The sequence below is a fragment of the Gobius niger genome, assembly GCF_951799975.1.
Source record: "Gobius niger genome assembly, chromosome: 6".
NCBI classification, from domain to species: Eukaryota; Metazoa; Chordata; class Actinopteri; order Gobiiformes; family Gobiidae; genus Gobius; species Gobius niger.
Window position 1 is genome coordinate 21,219,768 of NC_136857.1, and position 18,183 is coordinate 21,237,950.

The 18,183-nt window shown below is 41.4% G+C and overlaps 1 protein-coding gene across 1 annotated transcript; it reads right to left on the minus strand.

Annotated features, from left to right (window-relative positions):
• Positions 1-831: 831 nt before the first annotated feature.
• fam131c (family with sequence similarity 131 member C) lies at positions 832-17,133 on the minus strand. Its single transcript, XM_079557647.1, has 7 exons — positions 17,082-17,133; positions 16,798-17,017; positions 11,553-11,619; positions 7,186-7,268; positions 4,193-4,420; positions 3,185-3,274; positions 832-1,867 (listed from the first exon to the last, which is right to left on the minus strand). Exons 2-7 carry the CDS (start codon positions 16,826-16,828, stop codon positions 1,614-1,616), a joined length of 753 nt encoding a protein of 250 aa, XP_079413773.1. The 5' UTR covers positions 16,829-17,017; positions 17,082-17,133; the 3' UTR covers positions 832-1,613.
• Positions 17,134-18,183: the final 1,050 nt, after the last annotated feature.

The window sequence follows — 18,183 nt, forward strand, 5'->3', positions numbered from 1 at the left end:
GTTTTTGAGCAAGTTGAGAGTAGTTTTTAGAGATAAAGATGGGTGGTACTAGTACGAGTTGAGCCCTTCCTACTAGAGGTTTATATTCAGCCTGCATGTAAGTCTATGATCATTAGTGCTGCTAATGAAGCTCCTTGGATGAGAGCCGAAATGTCTACCAAGATGGATTGTCTATGAGATTTGTTATTTGAAGAACAGCTTTATTCTATCAACCTTCTATGAACCAAGCTGTCTCTCTTCAGCTCTGCCATTTATGTTATTGTGTATAATGGGACATTAAATAGTGAGGAAATAGAACTCTATTTCACAGCTTGTTCTAAAGGCCATTCAACTCTACACAAACACAGTGCTGTTGTACGTGCACCTCTTCTCTACGTCTCCTCTGGCCCTGTCTTTCTTTCGCTTAAGAGAAAACTGACTAGAGACGCTAATTAGATGGATGCTATCTTGCTCTATTTGCTTGTGGGAGAGAAAAAAAAGATGGTCTCCTCAGACACTGAAAGAGAAAGATGTCTGGAACATAAGACAGCAGAAGGTGTTGTTGCAGTTTTGGACACTTCTATCTTTGTAAACTCTCTGAATCACATGCATTTCCTTTGGCAGAAAGAACGTAAAGTGTGAAAGTGAAAACAGAAAGTGTGTCAAACTGGTGAGCCTCTTTGGATGAATAATTTCTCCTTTTATTTGTGACTGAACAACATCACCCAATATGAAAGGCTTTAGAAATCTTCGAAGGTTAGCTTACAGAAAACACCAGAGTGTCCATTGTCAACACTTGAATGGCCTCAGACTTGCAATCAGTGTTCTAGAAGTTTTATACTCCATATCAGCAAATGCAATCAGTGATATACATATATATATAGTTCTCTTTTACTGCGTTGATTATGCCATAGATTGATTGGTTTGTGCAGGTAACATGTCTCAGCAGTGCAGGAAGGCCTTGATCATGTGAAAATTAGTCATAGAAATCGTTGATTTATAAAGATTGATTTTAAAGGAGTCTTCTTAAGTCTCATGGTCTAGCCCCAGTCCTGAGTCATAGGTGCTCCGGTTCCAAGTCAAATCCTGAGTTTTGTTCATTATTTCAAGTCAAATCTCAATTGAGTCCAAGTCACAATTTGCTAGGCCATACCATGAATGTGTTCTGCATCTGTACATAATCAATTATAATTTAAGTCAATGAATCAACTAATGAACATCCAAAAGTGTTTTGAGTAATGCTCTGGTCATGCCAACCAAACTTAATAATGTCATACGTTACAAACACATGGATGTAAACCTGTCCCTTGTTGTTTCCAGATAAATCATTATAATTGGCATCACAACACGTAACTTGGATGGAAGTAACAATCATAATGTAATCAAGACTGAGTCACATTTATGACAAAACACAGCTCAATGACTGCCCTCAAAGGGAAAAAGCATTGAGACCCTCACTATCCTCACCACACAAGAGCCCAGTGTGATGACTTTGTTCAGGCCATCTCTGCTTTGAGCCAGTTCCTGATCAGCCGTTCACACGCTCTCATTATTCCACAATGAGTAACAAAGATTTATGAGCTTAATCAAGTCATTGTACATTCTGTGATCGTGCTGCAGCCGTGAGTTTGAGGTCAGTTATAAAAGACGTCATCCTCTGAGAGAGAGCTGCTGTCCACGTGCCGGACACTGGCCTCTGCGGTGAGGGGGCCCCGGGGCTCCAGCTGCACTTCTGTCTGTGGCTGGGTGCTGGTAGTGGGTAACACAGAGTCCTCATGCAGGGGGGCTACATTAGGCTCTCCGTACATGTGCAGGCTGTAGAGGTGCTGAGGGACACCCATACTCCCCCCGTCCAACAGGAACTGGGACAACAGGTGGTTGTGTGGCACTGCAAAGACAGAAGGATATGAACAAACTTAAGTCCTCCAGAGACTTACATTACAGTACATAACATGATTGTGACTTCTAATATGATTTACATTCTCCCTCAGATTTCGACTGAAGTTAAGTACATTTTAACTCTCAGCCATGTCTGAATGTTGATCTAGCAGAGTTTCAATGCAATTTATATAAAGTGTTCTCATCTCCTGTCCAACACAGCTTTGACCAATAAGGCCTGACACCTTTTCTCACAGGAGATTACAAATCGATTCATGCATATCCACAATGTCAATTTACACCGAGGACATAAAAAATTGTCACATTTTTATAGTGCCTTTCTACCTCCTTTAGGCACTCAAAGCACTTTACATCAAGGAACCAGTCACCCATTCACTCTCTCATTCATACACCAGTGTACGCAGACACTGGAGGAAAGGTGGGTGAAGTGTCTTGCCCAAGGACACAACGACAGTGTGCATCTGCGGAATTTGAACCACCGATCCTCTGATCACAAGACGACCCGCTCTACTCTCTGTGCGGTGGGGTTCTTCACCAGCTGAATTGGTTTCAATTAGGGACATCCTTCAAATGTATACAAACACATTTTTGCTCTTTTGTAGTACAAGCACTACATTATATATATTACTCTCCATAAGATATCCTGTGTGCATTTGCAGCCTCTTTATGAAATACTTGAAGACTCTTCACTCATTACAGGTGGCTCTTCACCAGCTGCAGCATAGTCTGATCATTATCCTCCATGGGCCCGACACAGATTAAAAAAACAATAAAACAATTAAAACATCTCAGTGTTCGTGTGCAGAGAGCATTACACACAAACAAGAAACAAGTGAGCAACCTCCAGCTGCAGAGGATTTAACTATCACATCGACATTCAGCACATGTCCACTGAATGGTAAATGGAAATAGCTTTTCTACCTTCAATAGGCCCAAAGTACTTTATAGCAAGGACCCAGTCACCCATTCACTCTCTCATTCATACACCAATGTACGCAGACACTGGAGGCAAGGTGAAGTGTCTTGTCCAAGGACACAACAACAGCCTGCCTCTTCAGGAGCTGGGATTCAAACACCCGACCTTCCGATCATGAGACTGTCCGCTCTACCAACTGCCGGTTAAACCTCTGAACTGAATGGTTTAACAGTCGCCGGGTCATTTATTGTGGATCTTGTGGGTGGGTACTTTGACTGCACCTACTGTCCATGAAAGTGAAGTTCAATGATTACATTTTGCTCATTAGGTCTCCATGTAAGTGGTGCAATGAAAGACGAGCAAATATTTGGGTGAGGTGTCTGGCCTCACCTTGTAAACTGGTGGAGGGCTGCTCCAGGCTGTCAGCCATGGACCACATGTTCATGGCGGCCTCAGCGAGTGCAAACTGCTCCGCCACACCTGAAACACATACAAACATGTCACAGCCTGCTGTATCTGCAAAAGTCACCTTCCCTTTTAACTAATCCAATAGGAGCTGGGCCTCTCTATAGTGAGACTGTTCTGAGGCATATCGATTTAGCTGCTCTGCTCCATAAGGACCATCAACTGTTCTGTCCATGGGAGTGCCGTCTTTGAAGGCACCTGATGATTGTGCCATTCAAAAAATCTCGACATGACAAACACTGGAGCCAGCCCGTCGGAGCCCTCGCTGTCAATATTCCAGGGATTATTTTTTTTACAGTCGATGTCAAAGCAGCTGGAGTGAAGTAAGAAGTGATAAATGAATGTAGATAACAAGGCCATGGGGTTGTTAGAGAGCAGCTAGCAACACAAGAACATGGCATATGAGCTGGCTATTGTATGTTGTAGAGACATAATCAGTCCCTGATGTGCACATCTTGGGAGACTGCCATTGTTAGTGTTTTGTGTGCACAGCTGCTTACACAAAGTTACAACTAGAATGATGATTATGGATACAGAGCGAAACAAGAGACTTTTCCCCCTAGGTGTTAAAATATTTTTGTTTTATGAAATATGTCTTGACGAAGTAGCCTTGTCTACTTTGTATGCCGAGTTTCCTCCAGGTACTTTCTAGTTTCGCTCATCATCCTAAAACATGCTCAAATTTGCTTAAGATTTGAAGATGGATGCCCCTACACTGGTGTTGCCCAATGCTCTTGATAGGTTTCTTCAGTAGCATTGAAGGATGGGTGAAATGCAAGACAGATTTCTCTACAGGAACAATAAAGCTTTAACTCTACAACGTGTGCTTTCGAATGCTTGGGTGCTTTCCAGTTTTTATAACCACCATGACGTTTTTATCCTCATGATCAAAGCTTGTATATGTAAGAAATGTAATCGATCCTGTCTTTTTACCTGCTGCGAAGCGTGCCTCTTTTATCTCATCGGTCATCTGAGAGTAGTAGTGAGCGTCTTCCTGAAGCTCTGCCTCCATGCCGGCCCCGCCTCTGCCCCAGGCCCCGCTCCAGCCTCTGGACCCCGCCTCACCCCCACCCCAGCCCTTCCACTCGATCAGGTGGGCCACCCTGCCCTGGGCCATGGCTGTGGGTTTGGTGATGTGCTCCTTGATCGTAGCCACCAGACCTGTCAAGCACAGCACGTGGAAAACATCGCACCAAAATCTCCTACTTTACAATAAGACAATTATTTCAACAGTCAAGGAATCAATGTTAAAACACTCAATAATGGAATAATTATTGGTACACTGAACTTGAGGATATTCAGCTTATTTAACAGGGCAGCTAATATTATATTATGACCGATCACTCGCACATAATAAATGCAGACTGTTCTCCAGCAGATTGGATTAGCTCCTTGTGAAAGTCCTGTCTCCATGGGGTTATGTAGCCAATCACTGTATATTTAGACCTCTACAAACCTGTTCTGACATGCATCTGATTCATGTGTTCATTTGGCATCTTATATGTTAATGCTCTCTTTATAATGTGCACAAAAAAGCCCTCTGTAGAGGCAAGCTTTTTACTATGTAAGTATTGTTGAATACTTTGAATACTATGGTTCAGTGTGATAAAGAAAGCAGGTCAAACGTGAATAGACTACTACAAATCCTGCGAGGCAATAGAAACTAAAAAGAACAGCGGAAAAGCCAAGGTCTAGCGTAAAGAAAAGGTTGTATGCATATCACTGTCAAAAATGTCAAGAGCAACGATCTTGAGAAGGTTACAAATGTCAAACGGAGGAGTCACTGTGAGACTGAAAGGTGAGCTGGAATGTTAGCAGCCAGTGCTAGCAGGGAAAGTACAATGCATTTCCTTTATCAGTCGTGAACTTGAATATTCTCCTCAGAGAGGCATGACGCCCACTGTCTGTCTGTGCCCCGGTGGTTGTGTCTAAAGACGCTGGCATCGTTTGAACACATGCTCACCGCGGGACAGGAGCACGGGGGCGGGTTATGGTTTTAAAAGTGCTGCAGCGTTCATTAGTGTGCTCGCAGAATAGCAATGCCTCTCAACTCTCATTACGTCGGGACTGGTAACGGATCTGAAGAACAACTACAGACACCTGCCGCGGGAGTTAGTTGTCTTAGAGTGGCACACTAAACACCACAGTAGTTTCAATGCAGTCTGAGAGGTCATACACAGCCCTGAGTGGAATAGTTAAGGAAAGTGACTTCAGTTCTGTGGGCGTCTCTTTGTCTATAGCCAGACAAATCACTGACAACCAGCCCATATGGATGCCCATTATTTCAATGACAAGACTACTAAAGCAAACAACATGGCAAGAGGATGTGTTGACTTGAGTGCAAAGGCGTCAAAACTTGTTTCGAAAAAAGTATCACAGGTAAATGTTGCCAAGCTCATGAAACTGGAGGATGCAAATAAACAAACAAAACTGCAGCCCAAAGGGAATAGGCTGTATATGATTGTTTTAGGGTTGAATTTTGTAATCAACTTGTAAACATCCCCTCGCTCTCTCACTTGTATCCACTGCGTCTCGAAGAGCTGCTGCTGCTGCTGCTGTGCTGAGCCCCAGGCCATTTCAAATAAAATCAACCCAGCCCACAGCAGTTACATTTTACGCAGGAAGAAAAATGTGCCAATATTCCCCAAATTACATTTCTCCAGCGTAATTAGACTATATTCAAAATGTTATCCCACAGGTCCAAGTTCTGGCTGTGCAGATAAAATATGCACAAAAACATTGAAGCTATTGAATTGTATGTTTGATAAGCTGGTTATGTCTTCATGATATTTGTATTTGTAGTAATTGTTTGTTTTGTTTCCCTGTCCCTTTAAGTACACTTCAAGCACTTTAAGCACTTTCAGGCCAACATTGTAAATAAGAATGTGTTCGTGCCTGAGGGAGTAAAGGAAATAAATAAATGAATAAATATTCCTGTAGCAAAGAGATGACGTAGCTAGAATTTAATTAGTTTATACTGTTCTTCTGATTGATCTGAGGATGTTTCATAATCACAAGCTGGTGGTCTCTTAAAAAGGGTCAGGACTGCCTCACTTATTTCTTGTTTACTCTAAAATGTTTTCTCTAACTAAAATAGGCCTTGGGTGAAAGTGAGAGTTATGGTCTGCCTGAGGTGCTGGTACATCCTCTTCTGTAGCGGCTGGTTAGTTTCACCAATGCACAGCTCACGGCTCTCTTCCTGACAGCGAATGGAATAAACTACCTTTCTCTGTTTGTGACTATAAAAGACCAATACAATTTCATATTTTCTTCACTTTTTTCCAGCTGAGTTGGAGATACTGTACATCAGGAGTGTGTTAAAGTAGAGTAAACTCCATGTTTGGGGAGATTTGCATATAATTGTCCGATGTGAAACGAGAATTAATGTGAGTATGTATAGGAATGTGCACAGCGGAAGTCACATTGGTTTTAACTGCGCCTGTCTGCCTCCTGGAGTCTTACTAATGGGTCGCTGATTGACGAGAGATGGAGTCGAACTAATGCTTTGCTGGTGCATTGATTTGGGAGCAGGTGTCTGAGGCTGATGTAGGTGTCTCCGTCGCCCATAATTACCCCGTCCACGTAATAGAGGCAGTTGGACTGGAAGAGTTCAGAAAGCCAGAACACATTATGTGAGATAGTTAGCCCCCACATATAGAGGGGCAAGGCTCAGACTGATGTTTGGGAGTCGGAACATCAAGGTGTGTAAATGTAGGCCACAGAGGGAGCAGGGAAAGGACCAGACAACCTCCCATGGCGGTTCAGTAATGAAGCACAGTGGGTGCTAAATGTGTGTTACATACAGAGTACAAAGAGTGAAGACAGCATAGATTAGCATTGCCAACAAATGCCAACTCTGTAAAATGTTAACATGCTTAATTGACTGTTGTGAATAGGTTTAGTTCATGAGAGAAATAAAACTTTACCTATGAGTGATGAAGTGGCCAACTCTCCGATGTCGTAGCGGCTGCTTTTGTCTGTCACACTGCCATTGGATGGATTTTGTCCTTCCTACACAACAAATAATCAATATTTATTTATTTTAGGCAAGGCATTCCACAATGGATAGACTCAATATCAAAATACATTAAAAACAAAAAGAAGCAAGATTCAATTTTGCCTGAAAGGGAGTGGGAAGAAAGAAACACATTTAATCCCATTTGTCATCAATATTGCACAGCTCTAATAGACAAAATATTAATGTAAAATTCAAGACCCACGCTCTATATTGTGGCCAGACCAGTTTAAATTGGTGGCATTGCTTGAGTTGTGCATCCAGTTTGTTTACGTTTACACAAAGACACACAAAAACTTTTCCGAGTGGATTGAGCTATCGGCCATGTGAAATCTTGAAATCCTCTCAAATTATGAGCTCTCTCAAAAATTTCAAACACTGTATAATAATATGTAATAAAACAATCCGTAATAATTTGTTGTAGGCTTAGTGTAGGAATATTGACATATTGTAATTTACGAGATCCTTAAATCTGAGCAACTTTGACTGAATAAACAAGTTATGAGTGTGATTTATAAAACCAACCATGTGAATGATCGTTTTAGTAACGTGACTAATGGATAAAAAGTGCTCTGGTAAGTATTTCCCCACACTTCAACACACGGCAATGGGAGAACCACCTCTCATCAAGGTATGGTTTTGCTTTTGGAGATGTTTGTTTTTGTGTCATGTTTTATGTCTGACGTGGGGTTTCAATGTCAATTTGTTATCAACTGCAACACCCAAAAATGTTTTCTCACTTGCGTTTTCAATTGAGATGCCTTCGATAGTTATTTGCAGTTTAGAATTCATTTTTAGACAACCGAACAACATTGCTTTAGTTTTCTTAATATTGAAAGATAATTAATAATATGAGAAATTGATGACATTTCTGTATCTTAACAAATCTGCTGCACTCTTGAATTATTTTGAAATCTCCTTCCTACATGCATTTAAAGCCTAAAATAATGAGGCGTAATTGAAATGTTTGTGGAGCAGCAGGTGTGATGGCCGCCCCCTCACTCTCACAACAATAGGAGCAGGGAAGTCGCGGGCATATTTGGAGTTGGCACACCCTGCTGACAGAGGAGGAGGGGATCACACCTTAGCTGTTATGCAAAGGAGGGGCTGAGCACAATGAGCTTAGCATCACAGTCATTGTTTGAGCCAAGCAATAGAAGGAACTCGTGCTCACCGAATAGCCACAGTCGATGTAGGATAGAAGCATTGATGTTAAATTTCTAGGGGTTGTAATTGACTTCAAATCAACGTGGAAGCGTCATGCACTGTAAGGCAAAAATATCAAAAACACCTGGTATTTTGTGCAAAACAAAAGATTTCCTGAGTAGTAAAGCCATGTCTATAATTTACTGTACCTTAATACTCCCATACATGACCTATTGCGTAGCGCTATGGGGTGGTACTTCAAGACCACACTTAATGATTTAGTTGTATTACAGAAGCATGATCAATAATGCTGGGTATTATTTATTATTATTTATTAAATCAAACCTTATAAAATTTCATGATACATTTTACTATAAAGCAATTCAAATTATGCTTAAAGCTAAACAAAAAAATCTTCAAGAAACTGTGCACAAATACTTCAACAAACTAAATATGATTTAAGAGATGATGCCAGTTTGCTCTGCAAAAGCGAGTTATCCTTTATTTACATTTAAAAAGAGGATCTCCCGTCATCTTTTATATGACCTTCAACAATACATGAAGGTCATATATTGTTTATTCTCTATTTGTTCTTATTATATAATGTAAGGTAACTTATTTTGAGTTAAAAGTTAAATTAGGCAAACAAGCCTTTGCTTCTGCCTGTTTTGGTCCTGCATGGATTGTTTCTCGGTAACTTGAAAAATTATTATTTATGTGCCTGAAACAAAACTGAACTGAACTGATGGTCAATACATATGTCCTGTTGGGCAGGGCAGGGGTTCTCAAGCTGTGGTACAAGTACTATTGGTGTATCAGTCTGCTTTAGTTGATGATGCTCAAGTAGTTGTAATGGACAGATTTGTCCTATTTTGATTGTTTTACAAAAATTGTAGTCCTATTTCAGACCTGAGTGGGCTCATGTTTTATGGCCCTGTTATAAATGTCACGTACCTGATAATACCATTTATTTTGGTGGTTTTACTGTGGGCGTGAACATTTTCAGCCCAAGTGCTCTAGGGAAAATAAAATGTGGAAATAATGTTTTGTTTATCCAACCAAACCATGAAATTGACGTGGGAAAAAATCTATTTTCCTTACCGCCCATGTCAATTTGATGCTACATGTTCTAGTTCAAGTCTAAAATTACAGTACACAGTCTGTGAATGAACTTATCAAAATGATTTAATATGAACTGTCCAGAAATGGCCTATTTGGACATTATTGTGTTTTTATGCATATCAACTTTCATGTGACCCTACGTTTGTAAATGCTATCAGTTGATGTTTAGCATGAAGATGCAAAATGCCAAAAGGCTGGACCAAAACATATTTCCAGTTGTTGGTTTTCAAACTGGGTCAGAAAGCTCTGTCAAAGCAATCCCAGTATAAGCACAGCCATCTATTTTTACAGGTAACCAGCACCTCTACAAAGCCTGTTTTGTATGGAGTAGAGTGAATGCGAGCAGCAGGAGGACACTCGCACAAACACAAAAGTGTGAAGGAACTGCTCGACAAACACGGACTCTGCCCCGATGTCCCCACTGTCTCCAGCGTGTACAAGGGCGAGATAACAAGCTATAGCCAAAGCAGATCTTAATTATTCTAACATTGCTCAGAGAAGCAAATGATGTCCTGCAGTTGAAATGAACTGGAGAAATGGTTGAAAAACTCGCATTGATTTGGCTGAATGAAAATTGCTGATTCAGCTCATGATTCTTCGTAAAATGCTTGGTGCAAACTTCAGAGGGATTTTTTCACACAGCAAACAGCAGATTGTGTTTATGGATGACTCTGACTCATCCAACACCCCAAGTGAATTTTGATGTGAGAGGAAAACAAAGTTGAATCTCTTCGGGAGGTGGGTCCCAAAGCCAGGCCAGCTGAGAATCGCTGATGCAAATGGTTGTGTACAGACGTTTTATTCCCGACACTGCAAATGCTACAAGCTCAAGAGGAGAATAGAGAAGGGAATATGTTATGTTGTAGCTGCATTCATTCTAGTTTTATATTATGTTGAAGCAGTCAAATATCCTCATACTACATCCTCACTAAAACAGCTCTACTTCCACTTGTTTGTTTATTGTTTGTTTATTTATTTATCAGGACAGTGTACAGTTACATTATGCTCGAGAGCAAAGATGACTGTACCAGACTGTAGCTTCTCAAGCTAATTTCCATCTGTAGTCCTTGGGAAAGTGTCATAAATATACAGTGCAGTCAGGGGTCATTCATCATCCATAACAGATCACTCAGTCTCTTATTACATTTCATCCTCATCATCATCATCATCCTCATCATCCTCATCCTCATCATCACCATCATCACCATCATCACCATCATCCTCATCATCACCATCACATGTAAAAAAAAACATAACAATATTCTTACCCTTCCATATTGTACTTGAGTAAAAAAAAAAGTATGGTAACTCAGATAAATATTCTGCAGTTCTGCCCAGTAACATGTAGCGAAGCTTGACACAGAGTCCAAAAGTACTCCCATTTTGCCATGAGAAGTTAATTGATTTCTTGATGAACAGTGATCGATTACTGAACACATGATCTATAGCAGGGGTGTCCAAACTACGGCCCGCGGGCCAACTGCGGCCCACAGCCCACTCTTAATAGGCCCACTGCAAATTCTAAAAATATTATTGATGGAGGTTGTTTTTTAACTTTAAAGGAACTAGATGAGTGTTGTTCATTTTTATACTCACTTCTGCCACCTCAGGTCTTACCTGTAACTGCAGGTTATATATTAAGCTCGTGCATGATGGCACTCCAGACCCGAAGTAACAACTTTTTGAGTGACAGTGCAGGATTTTAGAGGCAGCTGTGGTGAACAGGTCTGAGCTCAATCTACACATTAGGACATTGCTGAAACATGTAGCGGGAGGAAAATACTTAATTTTAACATTTTTAAACTCTGCCTTGGCCCTTTTAAGCATATTTAATTAAAAAGCATAGTTAACATTTTATTGAATTTGCTAACGTTAATACAATAGAGGTGAAGTTATATATCTGATCTCTACTGAGTGCGGCCCAGCTGTTTGTATATTTTTCTGTATGTGGCCCTCAGTGAAAAAAAGTTTTGACACCCCTGATCCATAGGGTCAGTTTTATCGCTCACCTCCTTGTCAGATGAAGACTGTCCCTCCTCTGTCTGGGCCCACAGTACAGTCATGGGCTGCTGCAGATCTGTGGATACACCACAAGAGAGTGATAGAGAGAGAAGAGGGTCAGTGTCAGGGGTCATCTATGACGCTAACGAGGAGCAGAATATTAAACATTCTCCAAACATCATCAAAATTCCATACGCCCTCTCAAGTTTCAGTCTCCAGCAAACAAAAAGCAAGTGCAAAGCCAGTGAAATAGAGCAGGTGGATTATTGAGGCTGACAGTTTTTAGATAAACAATTTGAGGTGGGCTCACAGTGAAGGCAAAGTCTTATTGAAATCTAGTATACAGAATCCATTGCACCAAACTGTTCACAGACTATTAGATTGTTAGAATGCAAGATTCAGAGCTCCAGCCGTAAACAGAAGTAATAGGCCTTTTCCAAAGTTCACGTCGTTCATACTTCATCATCCACACATCACTCTGAGAGTAAATAGACGGGCAATATAGATGTATGAGAATGGTGTTCCCTTGGGTGAGGCTTCATTATAGCATTCCTTCAATTCTTTTATCACAGCAGAAAGCAAACTCTTTGTTGTAATCTATTTCAAGAAAAATTACTCACTCGATTTGGTTAAAGGGCCGAGTGTCTCAACAGTAGCATCTCCTGTGGGATTAAACGTAAACGTAAAACAGAATTTACACCCAAATACATGAGCAAACTTATGTGCTCCACCAGTGTTTGCCAATGAGGGATATGGGGACCCCAGGAGGTTCGTGTCAGGGTCTACTTGCTATTATTTCCAATGCCTGTGCCAACATTTTTATTAAGTTTGCAGTCATTTGTAGCAGTTTGTTGTAAAATAATGTATCAATAATTTGTCTAAATTTGAGAAAAAAACACTTTCTAAATAATTGGGGGCATGCATTAGGTGGGTAGTCTGGCCAGCACAAATACATGCTGTTTCCAATTTTTTGCAAAGACTGTCCTGCTCTTGAACAGAAAAAGCAGGAGTGAATGGCTGGCCAGGCAACTAGGCCGGGGTACTCTTGAGTATAGAAGAGGAAAAAGCCCAAAAATGGCCTCTGTGCTACGCCACGACCACTGTATGGCCTCTCTAACAGAGCAGCCAAGTCTAGGAAGTCTGTTTACATAAACCCTTGAAAACAGATTGAAGATAAGTGGACTCAAAACCGAGCCTTGGGGCACTCCACTCCCAATAAAAAGAAAATCTGTCTATCTATGTTCCAAGAGAGAAAGAAAAGGTAATTGCTAAAATGAGATAAAATAATGGGCAAGTGTTTGTAAATGCCCTGTTGAGATGACGATAGATTTGCAGCACGGCGGGTTTTGCAGTGCAGAGTGTTGAGGGTGATCCCTGGAGACCGAGTGGCAAATAAACAGACAGAGTGCGCTTCCCCTCTGTTAACAAACGCTGAAGGATTTACATAAATGACAGGGCCAGATGATGAGAAGCTTAGCACAATGCAGGTATTAGAAAGGTCAACAATCTCACAAACAGGGATTTCCCCTGAGGCGCTCGCTCAAGACAATCAGATATCACCATGGAAACCCCACACACTGGGGTCAGACGATGTCTTATTAAATCCAATCGAGCAGCATACTTGAAGTGTTAGGAGTAAACAAATTTGACCTTGTGAGTCATGCATTGTTATTTTTGTTCTGTATTACAATTTTCAGCGTGAGGGGCTAAGGGGCTGACAGGTAGAGTCAATCAGATCTAAAAACATGTTTGCTCCTCTATTTTCACATGTGCCATATCCTGTTCTGTACAAGCCTTCAACTTGATCTGTCCCCTCAAGCCTTCCCCTCCACTCTTCTTTGTTCCCTCATTGTGTCTTCATTTGACTGGAGCACAGACCCTAAAATACTGATATAGTTTGAATCAAAATTCAGATGGAGAATTCTCTATCTGCACAATGGAGACATAACACAATGTCCTGCCACTTTTCACTTCAGCCAGAGGCGGGTAGTACTTAGTCAAATGCACTTGAGTACATGGTCTTTGAGTAAATCTATAATTGAAAAACAATACAACAACATTGTGTTAACATGTAAAATAAATGTAGTTTGTAGTTTGTTTATAAAGTTTGTATTGTAAGAATTATTCAAGAATGTATTTAGTTGCTTGTATGTCTTTTGGTATAATGTGAATTCTCACATTATTTTGTTACAGTCAGTGCTCAAGAAGTATTTTCAGCAAGTGTTTTTTAAAACTTTTACTTAAGTTCTTTTTTCTTGAAAACAATTGTCTTAAAATGATGTTAATTATTGGCCACTCTGTCCAAATCCTGTCATTATTCCCATGGGCATGATAGTAAACCTCAGACAGCATTTCAAACCCCAGGGTGAATTTCACAGAGAAACATATACTGCATTCCCCTGCACACTCCGTTATTTGAATTCTGACATTATCGAACTTTAGAACATGCACAACATTTCCCATCCTCTCCTATCCCCTCTGGCCCCTCCTGTGGTGTCTAAACCTCACCCCTTGTTCTCTTATCTTTCTACCGGAGCACAGAGCTCTGTGCTTAGTGTTCGATCTGCCTCTTTGTAAAAACAAGACCTTTGTGAACAAAAGCTTAGATTGTTTTGGAAAATGTTCCCAGGCAGCCGACAGTGAAGGTCATGAATCCAGCCTGCAGTGGAGTGAAATGCCACGGACCAGTGCGCACACATTTACAATCATCAGCCTTTAATATTTGTTGTTGGTTTAGCGCGAATGTTCTTGAAATTACACTGGCTAAAAGCTGCTTTGGGCACATCTGATAAATAAATGAAAGCTCCAGCTGTTTCCCCTGAAAGTCCTCCCTACTTCAAGCACAAACACCTCCATATTTTTTACATTAATACAACTCAAAGAGCAAATTTGCAATGCCGGATACAAGGCAGACATGTTTACTGGATTAATGTAAACCACTGAATTGGACATATTCTAAACTTTCAAAAGGGTGATTCCCAACCCTAAAATTCTTAAAGACCAACCTACATGTGCTAGAGAGACAGGCAAATGCCCCAATCAACAAATGTGTCCCCCTCAAATGGTTCAAAACGTAAAATAATGACCACAAAGCATTTATTTCAAACAAAACATGTGCCCTTTCTCCATATGTGATATTTTCTTTGTAGTTTAAATATCTCCTGATAATAAGACCTGATCCTCTCTCCAGACAAAGCTCCAACCCAATACATTTGCCAATAATATCATTCAAGCCCTAAAATACCTGGTAAATTAGGGGCCAGGTGACATAAGTAGACATTGTATATATTGCAGGTGTCTCAGGTTGTCCTTGAGAGATAATGACAATATGCTTCCATATGAGGCTTGACCCAGCTCAATTCAGTTATTGATCAAACACAAAGCTATGAAAAGGTATATTGTATTAAAGCTAATTCTCTGACCTCATCTCCTGCGGCTGTGATGGTTTTGTAACTCAATTACCAAGCTTAAGTCCAACTGTTCAGTTTGGGACGCAACGCCGTAGTGCAGGCTTTTGTGTCACCAATTGACGGTTCTTCAAAAACCTGCAGTTAAAAACAGGAGCCTCATGCATTCGGTTGACTCTAATAATGCTTGCTGTGCTGTAGTCCCAGATGTGCAGAACTGCTGCTGATAACATGTAGTTGCAAACACACTAAAGGTAACGATATCAAGGTACCTCCTGGACCTTCTATTGTTTGTCTCATGTGTTCTGTGGTTAAAGAAGGTTAAGCCAAAAAGGTCAAAGTCAAACCTTGTCAATAAATCAATTCCTGTCTTTGTACAGTCGACCAATCAAATCTCCCTGCTCCACTCTACTGTGCCTCCCAACCTGCACGCTGTCGCTTCAAGGCTCTGTCTCCTCAGTGATACGGATCAGAGATGGTTTTGACAGCACAAATTAGCACTAGTGCCCTCCTCCCCTGGTGAATAGCTCTTCCCGCCGAGATGCAGAGTTTCCTGTCAGATCTGACCAGCGCCGCGTGGAGGGCAAATACCGAGGAGGGGTTTCTTCATGACCCAAGTCACGACATAAGCAGGAGCACAGGCAGGGATGGGGCAGTGATGCTCCTCAGACATTATCCGCATGGATTGCTCCTTAAAAAACATCGCTCCCTCAAAGGCAAAGACTCAAGTCGGCTTAAATCAACTTTGGCTTTAGCTCTCGCTTGTGTTATCGTGAAAATAGCTTTGCACTTCATCTGTGCTGCTGACGCTTCACTCACGACACACTACTCTGTTCCCTCTCAACTACAAAGTGGCATCCCTGGCTTTCTGTACACTGCAAAAAGATGATCTGGATTAGTTCAAATTAGTAGAGTTCAGAAAGAATAATCTTTATTTGAGCAGTATTGAATCCTGCAGATTTTTTTCCACGAATAACCTATATTTAGACTTGTTCTGAGGTATTAAACATTTCTTTCAATACAATACTTCCTATTTCAAGCTAATAATTGTTAAATAATTTATTTATTTTTTTCAATTTCCCCAACTGTTTTGGGGACGGGTCCCCAAGGACCCCTAAACGTTCTGTAACAATGACAAAAACAATGACAATTCAAATGAGCAAGTTTTTTGATTGGTTTCATTGTTTCCATCATCAGACAGGGGAGCTTGGGGGCTGAGGGACCCCCAGGCATTCTCACATCGGAGTATGAGAAGGATGGATAAAAGTTCACAAGTTTCTCGCTCAAGGACAAAACAACAGTTTAGGTGAGAGCTGGGATTGAACTGCCAACCTTCCTGTTAAAAGACAACCTAACTACTACTTGAGCCACTGTCGGCCCATTTACACTCATTTAAAATGTCAGGAAACAACAGATTCTACATCTAGTAACGGTTCTAACCTACAGTGGAAACTACAAAAGGAAGGAAAGGACTCACACCAATGGCCTTTCACAGACATGAGACAATTTCAATCCATACTTGGTGGCTACCTTAGCAGCCATAGCTGCCCTGGGGCAGACTGACAGAATTAGGGCTGCAAATCTGCGCCATCGTCCCCTCCGACCACACATGCCACACAGAAAGACCCCGTCCAGCCGAGAATCAAACCTGGAACCTGCTAGCTGTGAGGCAGGGGCACTAACCACTGTGCCATCCTGCCGCCCAACCTACGAATATCCAGATGAATAAATGCAAATTATTGCCACTGATATTCCCTTTGTAGTTTATCAACAATTGAATTGCTCACTCACTTTTTGTGCATCCAACAGGTGGCCAAACACAAGTGCCCCACAACAGCTGGACTGACCTTTGTGACCTCTGCAGAAGCAGGCACCCATGGCGTGAGGACGTCCAGCAGCGCGGTTATCTGTTCACCATCCTGCTCTACCAGGGCAGGCTGAGGGAGCAGGGGTGATGGGGTCAGGGGTCTGGGGTGTAGAATGAAGGCTCAAGATGTGGTCCTCCTATAGGAGGAGCAGCAAGAAGCAAAAGCAGTCAAGAGGTAAGGTTTATGAAATATTTGGAATCTGAAAGATAAAGAAGACTTGAAGCAAAAGGTCAGAAATTGACCTTAATCTAGAGACTTTCAGCCTTCAATATTGTAGGTTTCAGTTGTAGAGAGACCTACAGTGTAGGCTGGGCTCCTTAAACAAGGTGGCAGAATGTCAGAAATTGTGATAGAATAAAACAATTACTCAACAGATTACAAAAATGCTCATACCAGTCAAACGCAATACTCAAAGACAAAGTGACGAGGTCAATGTAGGCTGTTGGTTAAAGGCTTTAGGAAGCAGAAGTTCTTACATTTAGGACATACAGAGCAGAGCAGTGTAATTACACATTCCTATGCTGTAGGATGTCCTTTGAAGCATTTTTGAAGGTTAAATTTTAAATAAATAAGTAGAGACTGAGTGTTTGCTGAGCTGAAAAATCCAGCAGGTTTTAAAATGCAAGTTCTCTGTTGCTGTCGGCGGATGTTTGTCTTCAGGCACTGGTATGTCCTCATTTGGATACAAGCAGTGAGACGTCAACCTTCTGGCGGAGATCCGTAAGTGATGGAGTCCAAAGGCTACATCCTGAAGTTTATTGGCTCAAGGCAGTAGGTGGAAGGCAGTACAACCCACGCTGTAGGTTGTGCAGGCATAAGCATGTGCTCTTCATCATACAGGATGCTCCAGTTTGTCACCTGTTGAACCTGGACTGAAGTCTGTGTTGTTCTGCGATAGTCTGTACTCCGCAGTTGGCAGGCTGTCCAAAGGCAGAAGTCCAAAGGCAGTTGCTCTAGGCTGTTTTTTCCATTGTGCAAAGAGTGGTCTGGAGCGGAGCAGGCTGAACGCTGAGTGGAGCAGAGGAGGCACAGACAGTGAGGGGAGAGAGGCTGAGACAAGGGGACGGGGGAATCAGAATGTGTGTTTGCTGACGCTGTGGTGACTTCCCTCCCTCGCTCCTCCTCCCTCTTTCCGCGTCTCTGGGGACTAAAACGGGGACTTTATTTTGACACGTCGTGCTGAATATATTTGGAAAATGCTAATTAAGTCTCAATGTATTGCAGGGTTTTAAATGGTTTAACAAGATTCTACAGGTCTGTAATTGTCTGTAACAGGACTGTGACTTTTTTTTTTAGCTTGTTACTGATACTGATGCTGATGCTGATACTGATACTGTTATTGATCAACTCTTGTCTTTTTTTTAA